General features: G+C 41.3%; 1 protein-coding gene across 1 annotated transcript; it reads right to left on the minus strand.

Moving 5' to 3' along the window:
- Nucleotides 1-5,047: 5,047 nt before the first annotated feature.
- TNFSF10 (TNF superfamily member 10) lies at nucleotides 5,048-21,609 on the minus strand. Its single transcript, XM_082459049.1, has 5 exons — nucleotides 21,426-21,609; nucleotides 14,973-15,110; nucleotides 11,630-11,672; nucleotides 7,983-8,084; nucleotides 5,048-6,352 (listed from the first exon to the last, which is right to left on the minus strand). Exons 1-5 carry the CDS (start codon nucleotides 21,555-21,557, stop codon nucleotides 5,901-5,903), a joined length of 867 nt encoding a protein of 288 aa, XP_082315175.1. The 5' UTR covers nucleotides 21,558-21,609; the 3' UTR covers nucleotides 5,048-5,900.
- Nucleotides 21,610-22,260: the final 651 nt, after the last annotated feature.

A 22,260-nucleotide genomic window follows, 5' to 3' on the forward strand; every position in this document is an offset into this window, starting at 1 on the left:
GTGTGAGGTGCTATCTCATTGTGGTTTTGATTTGCATGTCTCTGATGATTAGCAATGTTGAACATTTTTCCATGTACCTGTTGGCCATCTGTATATCTTCTTTGGAAAAACATCTATTCAGGTCTTCTGCCCATTTTTAACCAGGTTGTTTGGTTTTTTAAAAATATTGAGTTGTATGAGTTGTTTATATAATTTTGGATATTAACCCCTTTTTGGTCATATCATTTGCAAATATTTTCTCCCATTCAGTAGGCTGTCTTTTCGTTTCATCATGGTTTCCTTTGCTGTGCAAAAGCTTTTAAATTGAATTAGGTTCCATTTGTTTATTTTTGCCTTTGTTTCTTTGCCTTAGGAGACAGATCCAAAAAAATATTGCTGTGATTTATGTCAAAGAGTGTTCTGCCTATGTTCTCTTCTAGGAGTTTTATGGTTTCAGGTCTTTAATCCATTTTGAGTTTACTTTTGTATATGGTATGAGGAAATACTCTAATTTTGTTCTTTTATATGTAGATGTCCAATTTTCCCAGCACCTTTTATTGAAGAGACTGTCTTTTCTCCATTATATATTCTTGCCTCCTTTATTATATATTAATTGCCTATAGATGTGTGGGGTTTTTTCTGGGCTCTCTACTCTGTTCCATTGATCTATGTTTCTGCTTTTGTGCCAGTACCATACTGTTTTGATTTGTGGCTTTGTAGTAGAGTCTAAAGTCAGGAGTGTGATACTGACAGCTTTCTTCTTTTTCTCAAGATCTTTTTGGCAATTTGGGGTATTTTGTGGACATTTACATTTTAGGATTATTTGTTCTAGTTCTGTGAAAAATGTCATGGGTATTTTGATAGGGATTGCATTAAATCTATAGATTGCTTTGGGTAGTATGGACATTTTATCAATATTAATTCTCCAATCCAAGAACACGGGACAACTTTCCATTTCTTTGTATCATCTTCAATTTCCTTCATCAGTGTTTTATCAAACAACAAAGTCAGTTGCTTATTTATTGATTTTCTGTCTAGGTGTTCTGTCCATTATTGTAAGTGGGATATTGACGTCTCTACTATTGTTGTATTGTTGTCAATTTCCCCCTTCAGGTCTGTTGGTATTTGCTTTATACATTTAGGTGTTCTGATGTTGGATATGTATATATAATTGCTATATCTTCCTGTTAAATTGACCTTCTATCATTATATAATGACCTTCTTTGTCTCTAGAGACAGTTTTTGACTTAAAGTCTATTTTGCCTAATATAAGTGTAGCCAACCCTGCTGTTTTTGGTCACCATTTGCATAGGATATCTTTTTCAGTTCCTTCACTTTCAGCCTACGTATATCTTTAAATCTAAAGTGAGTCCCGTGTAGAGAGCATATTGCTGGATTTTATTTTTTAATTCATTCAACCACTTTTTGTTTTCTGACTGGAGAATGTCTTAGTCCATCTGGTCTGCTATAACAAAATGCCACAGACTGGGTCGTTTATAAACAAAAGAAATTAATTTCTCACAGTTCTGGAGGCTAGAAGTTAAGATCAGGGTGCCAGCATGGTCATGTGGGGACCCTCTTCTGGGTGACAGACTTCTCGTTGTATCCTCACATGACAGAAGGGATAAGGTACCTATCTCAGGCTTTTTTTTATAAGGACATTAATCTCATTCATGAGGGTGGACCCAACGTGACCTAATCACTTTCCAAAAGCCCCAGCTCTAATACCATCACATAAGGCATTAGGATTTCAACATATGAATTTTGAAGGGAAATAAACATTCAGACCACAGCATTATGTCTCTGGCTCCCCAAAATTCATGTCCATTTTGCTTGCAAAATATGCTCATTCCATCTCAACAGTCCCCAAAGTCTTAATGTCTTCTAACATTAACTCAAAAGTCCAAGTTTAAAGTCTCATATACATATCCCCTGAATCAGATGTGCATGAGACTCAAGGTACGATTCATTCTGAGGTAAATTGCTCTCCAGCTATGAACCCATGAAATAAAACAAGTTATGTGCTTCCAAAATACAATGGCAGGACAGGCAATAGGGTAAACTCTCCCAGTCCTAAATGGAGAAATAGGAAAGAAGGGGGTGGCAGGTCCCAAGCAAGTCCAAACCCAACGAGGCAAACATCAAATCTTAAGGCTTGAGAATAATCTTTCACCCGATACTCTGCCTGCCAGAGCCCCTGGGATATGGGAATGACCTTTTGTGCACACTGGGGCATCCCTGCCCCACAGCTCTGCTGGGGTCCGTCCAGGGGGCAATTCTCACTGGCCTGATTTGCACGCTTGCAGCTCTCCCTGTCTGGAATTGCATGCCAGTGGCTCTGCTCATTTGCGGTCATGGGAACAGCCACACTCTCATGGCTCCATTGGGCATTGCCCTGGCAGGGGCTCTCTGCAGTAACCTCATCCTCTCTGTGGTCTTCTGCCTAGGCTGGATGCCCACAGCTCTAGAGAGCTCCATTGGGCACTGCCCTGGCAGGGGCTCTCTGCAGTAACCTCATCCTCTCTGTGGTCTTCTGCCTAGGCTGGATGCCCACAGCTCTAGACAGCTCCATTCTTTGACATCTAGGCAGAGGCAGCCTTGCCCAAGGACTCTGCTGGGCAGGAGTCTGGCCTCCATAGCTTTGGTAACATTGCTCCCATGGCTTTGGGTGGCACCACTCACATGGCAATGGGCAAGAACTGGTCTGTTAAAACTGAAGTGATAGATTCCCACCTTTTGATACCAAGGAAGAAGGCTTAATGATCTCTAAATCGTCTTTGGGGTCTTCCTCCCTTGTCTTAAAGAATATCACGTATCCATAGCTCAATAGCTCTATGAGCCCGTCCTATAAAGTCTAAGAAGTCTGACTGCTTTCCTTCATTCCTTCCTATCTCCTTCCCCGTTAGTTCAAATGGGCTGTTTTCCTTCTGGGTGGCAATAGTCATTATTCACACTGTTCAAAAAGTTTACATGTAGGGACTTCCCTGGTGGCACAGTGGTTAAGTATCTGCCTGCCAATGCAGGGGACACAGGTTCAAGCCCTGGTCCGGGAAGATCCCACATGCCGCGGAGCAACTAAGCCCGTGCGCCACAACTACTGAGCCTGTGCTCCAGAGCCCATGAGCCACAACTACTGAAGCCCGCGCGCCTAGAGCCCATGCTCTGCAACAAGAGAAGCCACCGCAATGAGAAGCCCACGCACCACAATGAAGAGTAGTCCCCACTCGCCGCAACTAGAGAAAGCCCGCGTGCAGCAACGAAGACCTAACGCAGCCAAAAATAAATAAATACAATTAATTTATATTAAAAAAATGTTTATATGTAGTTCGGACACTGTATCAATTGTATTTGGAATGTAATTTGAGGCTTTTCCCAGAATATTTATTTAAACTGCCAGATGTAACTTTTTTCCTTCTAAACTTTGCCTGAAAATGTTATAATGAAAGATACTTATGTTGCACAAAGTATGTGAATTAAAAACCAAAATGCCCATGCTATTTTGAAACAGAGGACTAAAGAAGGAGAACATACATACAAGACATCAAGATTTATAGAAAAGCAAATAGCAACCACTAAAGCCAGAGTATGATCAACAGATAAATGAATAAACACAATGTGGTATGTGTTTTCCAACAATGCAATATTTTTCAGCCTTAAAAAGAAATGAACTGCAGAAATTAACATAACGTAAATTAACTATACTTAAATTAAAAAAATTTAAAAAAAGAAATGAAATTCTGATACATACTTCAACATGGATTGAACCTTGAAGACATTATGCTAAGTCAAATAAGCCAGACATAAAAGAACAGATATTGCATAATTCCATTTACATGAGGTACATAAGACAGTCAAATTCATAAAGAAAGTAGTATGGTGATTACCAGGGGCGGGAGGAAGGGAAAATTAGGACTTATTGTTTAATGGTTACAAAGTTTTAGTTTGGGATAATGAAATGTTCTGGACATGAATAGTGGTGATGGTTGCACAAGAGTGTGAATGTACTTAATGCCACTGAATTGTACACTCAGAAATGGTTAAATGGTGAATCTTATGTTATTTATATTTTATCACAACTTTTAAAAAATGGATGGTATGGGTGCAAGGACGGACAACCAGGCCAATAGGAAAAGAAAGTGAGCACAGAAACAGACCCCCTGGGATGTTGGTATATGATATTAAACCTTAAAATCAGTGGGGAAAGAGTGGACTAGCCAATGAACAGTGCTGGACAACTGGTCCCTGATATGGTAAAAGATAAAATTCCATCCCTAGCTCATCACACATGAATTAAATTACAGTTGAATCCCACTATCAAACTATGAAAGGCCAAATTTAAAGATTTCAGAAAAAAAATATAGATGGTGATATCTGTGAGACATGGGTAAAAAAAGATTTCTTGAACATTGTGTACAAAGCTGTATTAGCTTCCTCGGGCTGCTGAGCCAAAGTGCCAAAGACTGGGTGGCTTTCAACAACAGAAATTTATTCTCTCACAGTTCTTGAGGCCAGGAGTCCAAAGTCAAGGTGTCAGTAGATTTCTGAGGCTCTGGGTAGCATCTTTTCTTGTCTCCTGAGCTTCTGACGAGGGCCGTCAATCCTTGGAGCGCCTTGCTTGCAACTCCCTCACTCCAATCTCTGCCTCTGTTGCCACATGGAGTTCACCCTGTGGGTCTCTGTTTCTGTTTCCAAATTTCCTTCTTTAAATAATGAGGACACCAGTCACATTATACAATATTAAGGACCCAGCCTATTCCACTATGACCTCATCTTTACTAATTATATCTGCAACAAACTTCTTTCCAAATAAGGTCACATTCTGTGGTACTGGGGAGGAGGACCTCTACATATCTTTTGTGGGGACACAATTCAACTTATAACAAAAGCATTAACTATAAAGGAAAGGACTGATATATTTTAATCACATTATATAAAAAGTGAGCAGTTTCTTTCTTTCTCCTGTAAGACATGTCAGATAAAGGATACCATGAAAAAGAGATTAGAAGTCCTTTTCCCCGTCATTAGTAATCTTGCTACTATAAAACAGAAGTACGAGATACACAAAAACTACATATTTTAACATGTCATTTTTATTGAAAAAGAAACACATTTTAAAATTTTAGTATAAAAATATAGAGTCATAATTAATTCTTGCCCATCCCTAAGTTACGTTATCAAACAGTTCTTTTTTTTTTTCCCACTTTCCCAGTTCTCCTGCTCACAAGGGGCCAAATTCCCGATTTCTGATTAGCTTATCATTCATTTTAGAGTCTTTTATCAAAAATATCTTCAGTGCTTTCGGTCAGCCTGACTTTTGGGAGTGAAAAGCACATGCCATTCAGAAATATCGGGATGGCCAAAAAGTTCGTTCGAGTGTTTACATACGATTACGTAAAAACCCGAACGAACTTTTTGGCCAACCGAAAATAGTTCCTTGTTCACTAAACATAACTTTAATTTGTTTAGTGAAATGATACGGTTTCGAATGGAATTTTCTTATTTCCAAGAGTACGAGGGTACAGGACAACTCCCACAAGGCCCCACACTGCACCAACTCCCCTGGCACACTGCATACCCTGACCGTGACCTTTCAGTGTTCTGGTATCTTCGCAAGAGTAGATGGTTAAGGCAGAAGATGTTAATTGCTAAACAAATGTTTGTAAACTGAGAACCTTCTAGATTTCTGCTAGCAAGCTGATATCAGGTAGAGTCCCAGAAGGTCTTTTGTCAGTTTCTCTTTCTTGGAATAAGTTGGTCACTTTTCAGAGATACCAAAAAAGCTTGTGTTGTAGAATCTTGTGATTGAGGCTGCTCTGCTCAGGCTGCCTTATTTTGTCAGCTCTTTTGCAGTCTTTTCACAGTATATCACTCTGAAAAGTGAAAGGTCTCTCTGGGGGCACTGTTTTTTCTTTGCAGATCATTTAGCCAATTAAAAAGGCCCCGAAAAAACTGGCTTCTTGGTCCATGTCAATCAATTGCTCATTAGTTACAGAGACAAAAATTCGATCATTTTCCTTAAGCTCAAATATTCCACCTTGATAGATGGAATAGAGTCCATATTCTGAATCTTTAGACCAACAACTATTTCTAGCACTTTTCATCAGCAGTATGGGGTCAGGATAGCCTGTGCATTTGTAAATATATTGTACCATTTGTTTGTTTTTCTTTCTGTTCTCTTCTGTTGAAACTGTTCCCAAAACCGCCTCAGTTTCCTGAAATCGAAAGTATGTTTGGGAATAGATGTAATAAAACCCTGTTTGGTGGATAACCAGCTCTCCATTCCTCAAGTGCAAATTATTCAAGAATGAATGTCCTTTTCTTGACGACTCCCAGGAATTTATTTTCTGGCCCAAAGCTTTTTCATTCTTGGAGCCTGGGATGAAGTTTAGAGAAAAATAAAGTTAGCCTGTAGCAAAACAAGAAGTTTCCCAATAGCTGTGGCTAGCCAATGCTTTGGTTGGGATTGTAAAGAATTTTGATCTATTATAAAACTTCTTGCTCCTTCAATCTTCCAAGGATTCTAAATTCTAGTCATATAGAAATCTGGAGGCTCCCTTATCACTGTGATCTGTTGGAAGTCCCTTACTTTTTTGTACCTCATCTGCTCTGAATAGTAGCATGGGAATGGTTCACTAAGATGGCAGTCTTTACTCCTGCGAAGAATTTCTGTCCAGAACCCCTGCCTCCTTTCCTGTGCTGGTGAGCTCAGATCAACAATGTAGAAGGAAACCAAAAGAAACATATCTATTTCCTCAAGCTTAGAGCTCATAAATTCCTGCTATTCTTTTAGGTCTTTTTGGATTCCTCCTTGGTCTTTCTCTAACCCAGTGTCAAAAGCACCATCCAAGCAGAAGGCATTTCTAGTCCAATAAGACAGGGTACAAGGTTTGGCAAAAAGAGCCCAGATTTAAAGATCTTCAGATCTTTGGATCTTTAAATCCCAAAGACTTTGAATGAAGATGGGCCTTACTAAGATATGATATTCTTTTAAACTTTGGGCTCATCTCCATGATTGATGCAAAATTGAGTTTTTCAAGAGTTGAAAACAACTATCATATTAATTGATGAATAGTAAACAGGAATAGTGAAATAACGATCTCACTCATAGGCAGAACATGTCAACGATTTACAAAACACGAGTTCAGGAATACCATGAAGGCAACTGTCCAGAAAAAAACAAACAAAAACTAACCAACCAACAAAAAAACCCAACAACCTTTTCATTCATTAACCGATGCCTGAAATTTCTTTAAACTGGAACAAAACTTTTTACAATAATAAAAGCACTACTTATTGAGTACTTGCAATGCAACAGCATTTTGCATTAATCTTCACTGTTTTTATGAGTTAAAGATTATCTCTACTTTGTATATGAAGAAAATGAAGCTTGATTGTATTAAGTAATTTGCTCAAAACAAAGAACTAGGTAAGGAGTAGCTGGGATTCCAATGTGGGTATTTAGATTGCAAGACCCATGCACTAACCACAGCAGTATATGGACAACTGTTCTACAGTTAATAATTAGGCTTAACCTATTTGGTTAAACCATATGAAACTGACATTTCTGTAAGTGCAAAGTGGTCAAATATTGGCCAACTTTTTATGGTTCAACCTAATACAAATGCCACTGGGAGGCCTTGGTGACTCATGGGGAAAGTAGATGACTGATTTAGAACCTTTGAAGAGGAGAAAGATTTGATGAAAGAGAGAGAAATTACTTTAAAAAAATAAAGAAGAAGAAAAGCAAAAATGGGGGCATGGGAAACTCAAAGTTCTCCCACTTCCACTTCAGAATTTTCTTGAAGCCAGTTATGCCAGGGCAGTAACTAAGCTATTCATCTTGTAATCTTGCTTCTGAAAAGAGTCAATCTGAGACTTGATTACTACTGAGCATTTTGTAGATAGCCATATAAACATTTCCGATACAAGTTAAAAGAATAAATTATTTGGAACAAATTCTTCCATTCCTTTCTTTTAAACCATATATTCATTGTTTCTCTTACTTAGAGCTGAGAATGTGCTTCTCCGATTGGTCCCAGTTATGTGAGCAGCTACCCTCTGAGGACCTTTTTCTCTTTCTAGGTGAGGAATATTTTGTTGCTTTTCTAAAAGAGAAATGACAAAGAATCATCAGCACTTGTCAAACATGTCTCAGATACATTGCTGTTCACAGCTCTTATCAATCAAGCATTGTAGGCACACTGGGCTCCCAAAGTTGATTATATGGGCTTTCATAAAACCAATTTACATTTTAGTATTATAATCAGTCTACTTCAGCCTATGTTGAATTTGAAAAGTACTTTAGATAGGAAAGATAAGCAATAACTTGGGCTAAAATTTATCGACATCTCAGGGGTAAGGTTCAACTAGAATATAACAAAGTGAAGATTCTGACCCTTTTCCTAAACTACAATAATAACAACAAAACTGTGGACTTATAATATCCCTGCTGAGGCATTTAAAGTGCACTAATAACCAGGTACTGGCAAATTTCCACTTTGAGTTATATATAGAAACAGAGTGATACCAATTTTTATCATCTCAATTATTTTTTCCTCCCTGCTAGATACTACCTACTCTAAAGGAGTAGCAGTGAAAACAACTGTCCAGAGCTGCTACAAACTGGTATCCAACAGTCATTTCCCTCACCTCCCAAAGGGAATATGAAATGACATAATGGTCATGATAACCAGTATATGAGCATAAAAATCACTGATTCACTAGATCATAATAAATAACATTTATTGACCACCATCCGAAGTACTTTGGAGCAGATGGAAAGACTACAAATTCAACAAACTACTCTTTTAAAAAATCAGCTCAAACTTCCCAGGATGTTTACGCTGGTTGTTGAGATAAATTATACATTTTCATCAAGCAAATACGTCCAGGGACAAGGCAGTGCTCCACAGGGACTTCAGAGATGAATCACTGATTACACTGACTGAGCCCTCAAGGGACTTACAGTTTTTAGGGAAGACACAAATTAGAAAGTGAAAATTAACCTATAAGAAATAGAAATGAAGGGTGATGGTTGTTCAGGGGAGGGAAAGATTCCTATCTGTTGGAGAGCTGAGGTCAGGGGAGGGTTTGGACTAAGGCCCTTTCATTCACTTACTCCAGCAAACCAAAGTGCCCATCACATCTATGCCTGACACTCTTCTAGGAAGTTGGAGAAAGAACTATAAACAAATGAATGCAAGAAAGCATTTGAGGGGCAGGACAGTTCTCTGAAATGAGTGGGGCTGGGGAGGCTTGGGACCCACAGCAATGGGAAAAGGGCATTCCCAGAGATCTAGAATAGTGTCCCCAAGGCAGGATGCACAAAGCATTCCTGGGACACAGGCGTCAGAGGAGTTCAGTTTCAGGCTTGAATGAGGATTTAAACTATAGAGGATTTGAATGTTAGACTAAGAGATTTGAAGTTTTACAGACATGGGAAGACTCTGGAAGGTTTTGATCAGGGAAGCAAAAAGATATGTGTTGTGCTTTAGGCTAAACTACCTCATAGTGAGGTTTGATGGGTAGAAGGTGAGAGGGCTGGAGATTGGCGAGTTAGCAGATGGCTGTAATTGATCAGGTCTGAGAACAGGAAGCTTTAATCTAGGCTAGTAGTAGAAGAAACTGAAAGGAGGTGATAAAATTTCATAGGTGAGGAAGGAATGCTAACGAGTCTCTCCATCTATTTGGTGTTGTTACTTATTCAGGATAGGTGGGTGTGTGCACGATACTGAAGACCAAACACAGCACGGGGAAGTACAGTCAATTACATGTTAGTCTCAGAATGCTCAGTTTTCAAGGTTGATGTGTCCATTTACTTTTAACCACCACTGATAAATAATTCATAATGCCTTGACTGCCCCTAGACCGTAACACTTTATTTTAAAATATTCAGTAATGGAATCCAGTTACAAATATCTTGCATTTGAGGTCATTGCAAGGATATGGGAAAGCCTAGCTTTAAAAGCAAATTCTGAAGAGAGGACATTTCCTACTGGCTATAGCAAACAGCCCCTGGAAAAGAAGTCTGTGAATATGTATATTTGGGTGTCATGGATACATCTTGGTATACTGAGGAGTATATGATTTCTATGCCCCACTGGGATGAATAAAAAAGAATATTTTTCTTCCAACAGTGAAAATAGTACATGCATCTATGGTAGACCATGGATCTGGTGTTCCTCATTAGAAGAGAAGTAGTGTTCAACATTCCTACTACTGCTTTTGCCTTCGGGGAAATGACCAGAAAGAATGCTTAGACCCTAGGACCAGGTCTTGCCTTCGTATTTAATAAAGCCCATTTAATAAAGGATGGTGGGGATTGTCAAGTGGTGAGGAAGCTTATTGTAATGGAAAAGGATAGCTGAAAATTGGGAAGACATCATTAATAAAATATCTATTAAAAAACTGATTCTTCTCTGCCAGGCTGGTGTACCCCAGGACTGTAAGTCTCTGGTACACGTATGCAGGCTGGTATGATTATTAACAGGGGAAAATGGGGCTATGGTGAGCCAAATGCAAAGCAGCGGTAAATTTAATCCATCAGTTGTATTTACTTATGTATTGATTTAAAAAATATGTATTAAGAACTTTCTGTGTAGAGAGGGGTGGTGGCACAACAATGTGAATGTACTAACGGCCACCAAATTGTGCGCTTCAAAATGGTTAGTTGTATGTTATGTGAATTTCATCTCAGTCAAAATACACACACACACATGCACATGAACACACACACCGAAGGTGGTGCAGGTAAGGACCGGGGGGATAAGAGAGAATCTACTAGGCTTGAGGTGTACAGTTAAGTCTAGGAATAGAGAGGTACGAGAAAGACGCATGTTTTCTGTCTTTGTGGATCTTTAATCTAGTAGGGAATCAGACAGAACACAGAGAATATTTATATATTTTCCTTTGATTTATATATATATCAATCAAAGGAAATGAACAAGATAAGTGTGATAGAAAAAATAGGATGTGGGTGAACTTACTTAGAAAGTTGGTCAGGGAAGTTCTCTCTGAGAGGTGATGAGTAGGTGATGAGGATGGAGGGTGAGAAGGATGTGGTTACGTGAAAATCCAGAAATGGAAGAAGCCAGTTGGAGGACTAGAGAAGCCGGCCTGGGCAATAACAATGAAGGCGGTTGTGGGTCAAGAGCAGGCTGGTGACCATCAGCGGAGAGAGCCAAGGTGTGGGGACTGCAGGATGAGGATTTCGGGTGGGTAGACGGATTGTTGGGAAAGAGATGATGGAGCAGGAGGCTTTGCATAAAGAAAGGCTTGGAGCCTAGGGGTGGTCAGAAGCAGAGAAGATGGGTAACTTCGGAGCCCTTTTTTTCCAGCTATGCTCCAGAAAGTTACCCACATTAGAAGGTAAAAATAAAGAATCGAAGAAGTTGAGGTGAAAGGAAAATCCACGTTGGAAGAATAAAATTCAGATGAAACGAAGTTCAGACCATAGATGGGTCACAGATTTGCTTCTGAGCTTTCTAGCTGCCAATGCAAAGAGGGAAATAGAATCAAGCAGCTTGAGACACTGAGCAGTGGTCAGAGGTGGGATGTGTGGATGGGAGCAGAGAGAAAGAGGATGGAGAACTATTCACCCTATCACAAGGTTGAGAGTAGAAAATTAAAATAACAACAAAAAGAATACTACCTGGAATTGAAGGAATGGTTTCCTCATAGGTTCTCAAAATGATCTGCAAATAGTATTGAATAAAGCTTGTTAATTTCCCTAAACATTTAGACTGACTATAGAATGTCTGTGGCTCTTCTTGCTGATGTCTAACAGAAAATTTCCACCTGAGATATCAACCTAGGCAGCTTTAAGTTGTCCAAGCGTAGAGTGTGTGGGGCAGGGTGGGAGCTGGGATGAATATGGAGGCAGCTGTCCCTACTGTTGATGGAAGGATGGTCCTCTCTCTGGGAGACTTGTGTTTCTGGATGAAGTCTTTGAAAGGCCACACCTGGAGCAGACAGGAGCAAGGAGTCATCCTTCTCCAAGTTAGGTCAGCCTAATGTTCCCCAGGTCTCCCTGTGGCTGACGGATGCGGTGGCCATGTCACCGCACTTTCTGAGTGTGTGTGTCTGATGCATGCGTGTGTATAAGTGCATTGTCTGTGTGTGTCTGCATGTATGCGTGTGTATAGTGCATTGTCTGTGTGTGTCTGCATGCATGCAAGTGTATAAGTGCATTGTCTGTGTGTGTCTGCATGTATGTGTGTGTACAGTGCATTGTGTGTGTAGCTGCATGCATGCGTGTATAAAGGCACTGTGTCAGAGTCCAGAGGCTTTAAATTATCGGACATACCCAAGACTCAAGGTGTAAGGCACACTCCCTCTGTCTCACGGTGCCCACAGACACGCGCAGCCCATCCAGCAGTGACCTGGTAGCACCATGTCACTCTCTCATTTCTGAGAATGTGGCTGAGACATTCTCAACATAAAGATATTTTACCAAATTCCCATATCTTACTAAACACTTCATATCACTTTCTTTGTGCTAACCAGTGGGGAAAACCAGTAATAAAGAACGAAATCTAGGGCTTCCCTGGTGGTGCAGTGGTTGAGAATCTGCCTGCTAATGCAGGGGACACGGGTTCGAGCCCTGGTCTGGGAAGATCCCACATGCCGCGGAGCAACTGGGCCCGTGAGCCACAACTACTGAGCCTGCGCGTCTGGAGCCTGTGCTCCGCAACAAGAGAGGCCGCGATAGTGAAGAGGCCCGTGCAGCGCGATGAAGAGTGGCCCCCACTTGCCACAACTAGAGAGAAAGTCCTCGCAAAGAAACGAAGACCCAACACAGCCATAAATAAATAAATAAGTAAAATTAAAAAAGAAAAAAAGAACGAAATCTAGCCTTTCTGTTAAATGAGCCGACCCTGACGTGACTCACCCATGGCTTTAAACGCCTCTCCACTCAGTTCTGTCACCCCTGGGGGCTTTGCCCATCCTTGCCCACCTTTCCCAGCACTGTTGTTAATTACACAACTGTCAGAAACTCCCTTCCTCTGTACTCCCGCTCCAAATCAGAAGCCCTCTTCTTTTTCCTCTGTCAAAAGCTCTGACCCCGGATAATGGGGGGCTGCCTGTAGGGCAATGGGCACTGGTGTGTGGGAAGGGAAGCAAGGGGTGGGCTCAGCACATTAGCTCTCTCACTCTCATTCTGGGCCAGAAAGGAAGGAAGGAAGGAAAAAGGAGGAGGAGGAAAGGGAAAAGGGTAAGTCCTACAGTGTGGTCCTTAACACGGTGTCACCAAGAAAAAAAAAAAAGATTATAGTACAATCAGATGGCCTGGATTCAAATCTGTTCATTAGCAGCCCTGGGAAACTTTACTCAAGTTACTTAACTGATATGAACTACTTTAATTTCTTCATCTATTTTCTTTTTAAAAAGAAGATAATAATGATTCCTTCCTCACAGAGCTGTTTGAGGATTAAGGGAGATAATATACATAATGGGCATAGGATATTTATGGGAAATTGTCTGTTCACTTCACGGTGCCTGGAAAAATGGGGAACTCTTTTCCCCTCCTACACTCTCATCCACCGCTGTGTGCCCTCTCTTCTCTAGTCAGTGGCAGGATGTGAGAATGGGAGGGAGGGGGGAAGAGCAGGAAAGAGACCTGTAAAACCCACCCATACGGCTTCTCTCATCTCCCCACTCCCAGGCCCAGCATCCAGCCCCCTCCTCGGTCTCCAGATTTCTACTCTAGTTCTGAGTTTCTCTCCTCTGCCACCAGTGGGTTTGCCACCCTCCCTCTAATCCTAGGAACCGTGGGGTCCCATTCCTCAGGTTCCTCAGGACACTTCCCCAACCCTGGGTCTTTCCTGGTGTTTTTCACTTGGGGCAATGGAGTCCCAGCTGCTCCAGGACAGCTTGTGCGCGGCAGGTGCCCTGCCCACGATTCCAGGGCAGCCGTGGAGCAGATATGTTTCTAGGACAACCAGGTGGAAGTCTGATTTCATTTCTCATAGAAATAGCATCACAGGTGATGCTGGGCTTTACTGCGAGGACTGCTTAGGGTTATAAATCAGAGCCTAACCACTGACATAACACTGTTTCTATGGAAGGACACACTGAGTACCAGACAATAGACTTACAATCATTTCTTTAAAACACATCCTCCTCCTACCCTGGGAATGTCCCCAGTAATTTTTTTAAACAATGAAGTTTACAATTTTCATGTTTGTGTTCACAGCTGGCCTTTCCGGATACGCAGAAGGTAAATGTTATTAATGCCATCTTACAAATAAGGAAGCAGCCTGAGAGAAGAAACTATATTTGACATGGCCTGTCACTGAAAGTATAATTAAGTAATCATATTTAGTGAAATAAACTGTTAGCTAACATAAAGTTTCTGCTGGAGATCCTATTTAAGCAACTTTCACAAACAGAAAATAATATTTTGTAACGTGTCATTTATTAACTATAAATTGAGATGTCATCACCTTCAATTTCTCAAAGTATCTCTTTCTTCCCTCTTCCTTTCCTCTTTCTTCATCTCTATATGCATACAAAAATAAATAAAGACTTAATTCCAGAGAACGACAATGTGGCGACACAAGGGTTTGTAAGAAAAAGAAAACAAAAACCAAAGAAAAAAACAACAGAGAACAACAATGTGGGAAGAATATAAAACACCATTATTTGGTTTCTTTTGTCTTCTGAATAAAAAAAGAAATCACACACATCCTTTATTGTTGTGTGACCTTGAACACATGGCTCTGTCCGTGCCTCAGTTTCCACAAGGTGAGATTAAAAAGTTTAGACTAGATGTAGGAGCTCTCTGGAGGAGAGGAATAAACTCTAGACCAGGAGTCGATCAGGATCCACTGTTTGTGCTGTCCCATCTTTTCCTAGTTCAGTGAATTTGGGGACAATCTCTTAAACACTCTGTTTCCTCCCTTACGAAATAAGGACTCTAGACTTGATCTAAAATATTCCTTCTCCTCTGACCTTCTATGCCTGCTGGTAAAGGGACCCCGTGGTTCACTTACCTTTCTAACAAACTGACGGAGTTGCCACTTTACATGCCAGCAGGGGTTGATCATACTCTCGTCATCACTGGCATCCCAAGAACTGTCATCGTCCTTTAAGAAGCAGGCTATGCCACTTTTGGAGTACTTGTCCTGCATCTGGGTTGAGATGAATGTAACACAATATTATGCACAAGTGCTTTTTCTTTTTGTTCATTTACAAGTTAGAACAACAGAAGCTGGTGACGGGTTCAGAGAAGTCTTAGCACCTTGGAAAAGCTCATTGCCTGAAGTAAAAGTAAGCATGCCGTCCTTCATCCTTTGAATAAAGGTAAGCAGTTGGATGTGGTGGAAAGGAAACAGGTGTGGGCCAGGCATCCAGGGTCACAGTGCCCTTTGCTGCCCCTGCCCTTGAGCAGTCCTATGTCCCTCAACAAATTGCTTCTACTCTTCGACATCTCTTCTTCATCCGCATTTTGAGCTGGGTCACTGTGGTGATCTTTGAGGTTCCTTCCAGCTCTGACATAGAGTGATTCCCATCCTACAGCTAGAAAGCCACCAGGTACAAAGTAGGCAGTGGAGTTTGTTTACATTCCAGGATCCTAAATAAAAAATTAGCCAAAGCCTTTAGGGTGCAGATAATATTCTGTTTCTTGATCTGAGCTTTGATTGTCTTAGTAGATTCTAGTTATTGTTGGATTTCTACTCCTCTGGATGGCAGAATCCAGACCACATTGCCACTAGACGTTTGAATGTCCACACCAGCTAGGGATTTACCTGCAGAGACTCGAAACACCATTTGAAGGTTTGCTCCCTTCTTCTGATTGAGGGTAAACATTTACAATGGCTAGATCATTGCCAACAAAGTCTGTGCTTGATGTTACACACACACACACACACACACACACACACACACACACACACACACACACACACCCCAAACCATCCAGAGCACTCCAGAATGACAACTGATTAATCTTACGAAGAAAAACAGGATGTTCATGCAAGGTCAGATTTTTTTTTCTTTTTCCTGTTTTCATTTTAAACAACTGGGATTCAGGAGATGTTATTTCTCTGTACAAATCCATTGAATTGCCTTTCTCTGGGGAAATAAATGGGAAAATAGCCATTTTTATCTGTTAGTTGAACTTAGGGGACTTCAAAGCTTGAAGGAAAGATCAAACTTAACGATGATCTGCTCCCTCCTATAGAAAGATGATCTCATTCCAAATCAAAATAACCTAAATATTTACGAGAGCTTTCAGCCAGAATCATGCAGGTCTGTACTGTCGGCCATGTGCTCCTTGGACTTTTGATCAGGTCTCTCAAGCATAAAAATGACAAACCTGAGTTAATTAATTCCTTCCCCACACTCTGGCATAGAACATTCATTTACTTTTAAGTAAATGTTTATTTTCTTTCTTCCTTTTTAAAATGCCAAGAGTAAAACATTCGCCTAGTAGATGTAGTGGGGGTGACAGCTGGGACCACCTGAGTTATGACTGGCGATGAAATTAGACACCATTCCTTTGATCCTACCCACCTCCATGTTCTTCTACTGTAGACATTAATTTTCATCTGCAATTTATGTGAGCTTAAAAAGCCTTTCCAAGGAAGGAACTCAATTTAGAAATAGAAGAGCATGTCTAGCAAACTGAGGGGAGGATCAAGGAAGAAGAGCTGGACTCACCAACAAGGCCTAAGGGTAGTTCCAGGAAGAACAGTTTTATTAGCCATGGTCCCAGCCCAGCAGGACTGAGTATGCCTTGGCCAGGCGTTGACTTGATGAAACTGAATAAACAGGCTTAACTAATTTCCGTAACCTGTTGGGACAAAACAATGTGCATGACACAGAAGGGAGGGAGCAACTTGTCATCTTACTTCACAGCAGTTGGAAGCTGTCTCAGCATGAAAGGGCTGAGTGCCCGGGAGGCTGAGGCTAGGGGCAGGACAGGGCAGAGTTGAGAGGTGCTGGGATCAGGCAGTCAGGGTAGCTGACAGCCCCTGTGAAGTCAAGTGGAGTTTGAGAGAGTTGAAGAGAGCAGGGGCCAGCCCAGGTCAGGACCAACTGCTGGCCTCTGGAGACACTCTGGAGATTTTCCAGAAACACTTTCAGGAGGTGGGGAGGGAGAACCTTGAAAACTAAGGTCCTAAGTAGATGTGGGAGGGAGTCGGACAAGCTAGTGAGACTCCACTGTTAACCCAGATTGAACGAAGCCTAAAGATGCTGAGGATACACAGGCAGCCTGGAAAATATAGAAAATTATAGAATACTTTTCTAAAAGTAAAACAAATAAAACCCTCTGATCCACCCTCATTCCACCTTCTAGTTAACCTTTGGATGATCTCTTTTTTTACAGGGTTGAGATCAGACTGGGTGTGGGCAATTTTGCATGTGGTTGTTTTCTCTTAAGACTATACAAAAATGCCATGCTCTTTAGATCTGTATGAAAATCATATGGCTAGCATAGATATTTTTACAACATTAGCTGTAGAAAATTGATAAAATATAGAAAAATTAAAAAGAAGCACCCATAATTCTACCCTCTAAAGATCTCAACTTATTTCTCCTTCTAGATATTTTTATGCTTATATTGGGTTGGCCAAAAAGTTCATTTGGGGTTTGCAACGGCAAACCCTGAACGAAATTTTTGGCCAACCCATATTGACTTCTGAACAACAGAAAGCCCCCAGCCACCCTGCATCCCACCCCCACATGTTTCATATTTAGTAGTTTCCTCTACGGACCTGGGCCAACACAGGTAACTGACACATGGGCAAGGTGGTGCTATGGTTATTCCAAGAATGATTAATGATGATTAATATGATGTCACTCTCCCCCTTTCCTTTTCACATCCTTTCACACTTTGAGGTTGAATTTCCTACAGCACTTCTCGGGCTGGGGCTGTTCTCTTGGTAACCACATCTGGGTGTTGGGGGCAGGGGGACGAGTGTGCTATTTTTATCTGGACACCTTTAGAAGGAGAGAGGTGGTTATTGCCCTTGGTTCTGAGAAGTGGATTCCACTCAACTGCTGCTGTTGCCATCACAAACAGTGTGACTGTCTGGGCCAGGGCCAACCAGTCCTTGGCAGGGCTTGAAGTCAGCAGGGAGGAGTCCTTTGCTAGCTGGCTGGCTCAGAGACTTCAAGGTGGCAGCACTGACCCTCTCTGCTGCCCAGACATTAGTCCCTGACAATCAGTTTCTGCAAAGCACAAAGAGCATAAAGGATCATTTATGGACATCAGCGGATAAGGGTCTCCTTCTCCTTTGTCTTCCCCGTCTATAATGCCACAGCAATAGGTAGTCCCCTTGTCATAAAACTTTCTCAGAGACATAGACTTTAGAGGCTAAGCCCATATTTATTGTTCATGCTCGCAGGTCTACAGGCTTAATTGTGAGGGTCCAATCCAACATCCCTCAGCCCGGCTCAACCCACGCTCCCTATAATCCTTGCCCACTGTATCTTCTGCAAATTTTTGCTTGCCAAAGTGAAACCTGTGATCTGATTTAGGAAATTAATACTTGTGTTGAATATGCTTTTCCAAACTCTACACAGTCACCCAAAGAGATTCAGATTCATTTTCCCTTGTATAAATTCCTGATGAAGAGGGTGACAAACTCCAAGAGACTTCTCAATGCTGATTACAATGGTTACCATTTACTGAGCCCCTATTTAATGCCTGGGTTCAAAATTGGGCTTCACCTTTTACCTAACTTCCCTGAGTCTTAGTGTGTTCATCTATAAAATAGGATAATTATATTTACTTTATAGAATTGTTATGAGGATTAAATAGGGCAGTATTTTGAAAGTTTCTGGAACAGTTTTTGCTCAATATCTCTTAATTCTCTTCTTTCTGATACTATTAATATATTCTTCTGCATGTCTATACAGAAGTGTGCACATATAAACATGCAATCAGGAAAAATGTGTGCAAGTGGGGAGATGTTAAGCTTTGAAATTTCCATTTTTATAGAATTCAAAGAAACTTGATCATATACACAGACAATTGCATAACTCAGATCAGTAAAGAACGAATTGATTCAGTCTTAAAATGAGGCCAACTTGTAATGTTAGCAAATTTAGGGAACCTCTTGTATATGGAGACACAGACTCACTATTTATACTGCAAAGTTAACAAAACTTAGGACATGCTGGCTCCAAACTGGGAAACACAGCAGCATTCCAGTCTCTCGGGCAGACATAGAACTAAAAGGCATGATTATAATCACGTTGATTTTTTTTCTTACAAATACAGGCTCTTTGAAATTGTCCTATAACAAAGCTGACTTTACTGGCCATCGAATGGTAGTGATCATTTGTATAGTTACTTGTTGACTCTTGTTTTCTTCACTTCATTTCCAAAGGAAATTCCCAACCAGTTGAGAGCCAAGTTTATACTCCACAGGATATACAAACTGCTTTTATTTCCTTAACAGATAAACACTATTTTATATTTGTCCAAGACCCTTAGCCTTGCATTTCCTGCCCAGCTGACAGATTTGATGTTGCATTGCCACCATGCAGGAGGGTGCTGTTCAGCACAAGGGGGAGATAGGTTAACCCTACTGACACCCTGCTGTGATGGGAGGAGCATTCCCTATGAGCAGAGCTGGGTCCAGCTCTGCTTCCAAATTTCTGCCTGAGCTCGGATAAGTCATTTCTCTGGCAGTCTCTAGTCTCACCTATACAATGAGGGGTGTCCAAAACTCCTTCCAGCTCGAAGTTCCCTACTATACAATATACAATTAGTCAAAATATACACAGAAACTCCTGTACTGTTGGTGGGAATGTAAATTGATATAGCCACTATGGAGAACAGTATGGAGGTTCCTTAAAAAATTGAAAATAGAGCTACCATATGATCCAGCAATCCCACTCCTGGGCATATATCTGGAGAAAACCATAATTTGAAAGGATACATGCACCCCAATGTTCACTGCAGCACTATTTACAATAGCCAGGACATGCAAGCAACCTAAATGTCCATCGATGGAGGAACAGATAAAGAAGATGTGGTACTGTATACAATGGAATATTACTCAGCCATAAAAAACTAACAAAATAATGCCATTTGCAGTGACATGGATGGACCTAGAGATTGTCTTACTGAGTGAAGTACGTCAGACAGAGAAAGACAAATATCATATGATATTGCTTATATGTACAATCTAAAGAAATGGTACAAATGAACCTATTTACAAAACAGAAGTTGAGTCACAGATGTAGAAAAGAAGCCAGGGGGGAATGGGGGAGAGGGATAAATTGGGAGACTGGGATTGACATATACACACTACTGTATATAAAATAGATAACTAATAAGAACCTGCTGAATAGCACAGGGAACTCTATTCTATACTCTATAATGACCTATATGGGAATAGAAATCTAAAAAAGAGTGGATAGGGACTTCCCTGGCGGTCCACTGATTAAGACTTTGCCTTCCAATGCAGGGGGTGAGGGTTCAATCCCTGGTCAGGGAGCTAAGATCCCACATGTCTTGTGGCCAAAAAACCAAAACATAAAACAGAAGCAATATTGTAACGAGTTCAATAAAGACTTTAAAAATGGTCCATATCAAAAAAATCTTTAAAAAAAATAAAAATTAAGAAAAATTTAAAGAGTGGATATCATTCTATTTGAGTAGAACCAGTTTTGCTATCTTTTAAAGAGTCATTAAAGAAAGATTTGTGAACCCTAAAAAAAAAAAGAGTGGATATATGTCTATGTGTAACTGACTCACTTTGCCATACAGCAGAAACGAACACAACATTGTAAATCAACTATGCTCCAATAAAAAAAATTAAATTAAAAAAAATATATACACAGAAAGCCAAAAGCTGGGGTTGGCTTATTTTCAGTAATTTTGCATTCAAAATCCACTGGAATTAGCCACATTTGGAACACAAAAGAGCATTATTACAAGTGGTTTAGAGCCTGGCTTTGGGTTAAGTCTCAACTCTGCCCTACTCCCTGTGTCCTGGCAGTACAGTGGTGAAGGTTGGTTATTCTTTCAACAAGTGTTTAATGAACACCTACTAGGTGGGAGCTCTGTGCCAGCGCCTAGAGGTGTCACAGAAAGCAAAAGCAGACACAGTCCTGCCCTGATGCAGCTCCTCTCACTCCCAAGAATTTGAGCCAAGAACTATAAAGCATTAAGCAGAAAGCACTCAATGAACGGCAGCTGTTAATATTATAACATTCTGTTGAAGACAAAACTACCTCAGGAGTTTTGTTGCCCGCATCTGCTAGTAACTGGTGGAGCCAGTTCTGTAACTGCACTTTGTGCACATCGTCCCTTCAATTCACTTTTGCAAAGTCCTCAGTAACGATATGCATTCGCAGTTAGGGTCCCCAGGCAGAGAAAGAGAGGATTCTCTTCCTCTGTAAAGTCTTCCCAGAGGAGCCAATAAAGGCAGTTAACCGGAGGGTTGCCAAGAGCCTCTGTCAGAGAGCGTGTGCATTGTACTGACCTGCTTCAGCTCGTTGGTGAAGTACACGTAAGTCACGGCCACACAGAGGGCCTGCAGGAGCACAGTGAAGATGAGGATCAGTGCGCAGGTCTGCCCAGGGCTGGGGCCCCCTGGAGCCTGCATCAGGGCCATGGTCCTGTCAGAGTCTGACTGCCAGAGTGAACGAGGCAGCAGCTTATGGTTGGCGTGAGACGAGAAGTGGGTGGGGCGTGGAGTCTGAGTTTTGCTTACTGGAAAAAAGAATCAAAATGAAACTGAAACTTAAGACAAACAGGGAAAACAAAACATATGAGGGTTACACAACTGCAAGCCTAGGAATCCCAAACCACTAGAAGCTAGCAAGAGGCAAGGAGGGTCCAACTACAGGCTTCAGGGGGTGCAAGGCCCTGCCGACTCCTTGGTTTTTGACTGCTAGCCTCCAGAACTGCAAGACAACACATTTCTTATTTGTGCTGCTTCATTGTGGCAGCCCTAGGAAATGAATACAGCTTCTATTTGATTAGAAAGGTGAAAAAAATCTAAGTGTTGCAATCACAATAGCTACAATCCATTAATCAAAATAAGATCTTGGGGACCTGCCTGGTGGCGCAGTGGTTAAGAATCCACCTGCCAATGCAGGGGACACGGGTTCGATCCCTGATCCGGGAAGATCCCACATGCTGTGGAGCAACTGAGCCCGTGCGCCACAACTACTGAACCTGTGCTCTGGAGCCCGCAAGCCACAACTACTGAGCCCGCGTGCCTAGAGCCCGTGCTCCGCAACAAGAGAAGCCACCGCAATGAGAAGCCCACGCACCGCAAGGAAGAGAAGCCCCTGCTCACCACAACTAGAGAA

Source organism: Balaenoptera physalus (assembly GCF_965194825.1).
Source record: "Balaenoptera physalus genome assembly, chromosome: 4".
NCBI lineage: Eukaryota > Metazoa > Chordata > Mammalia > Artiodactyla > Balaenopteridae > Balaenoptera > Balaenoptera physalus.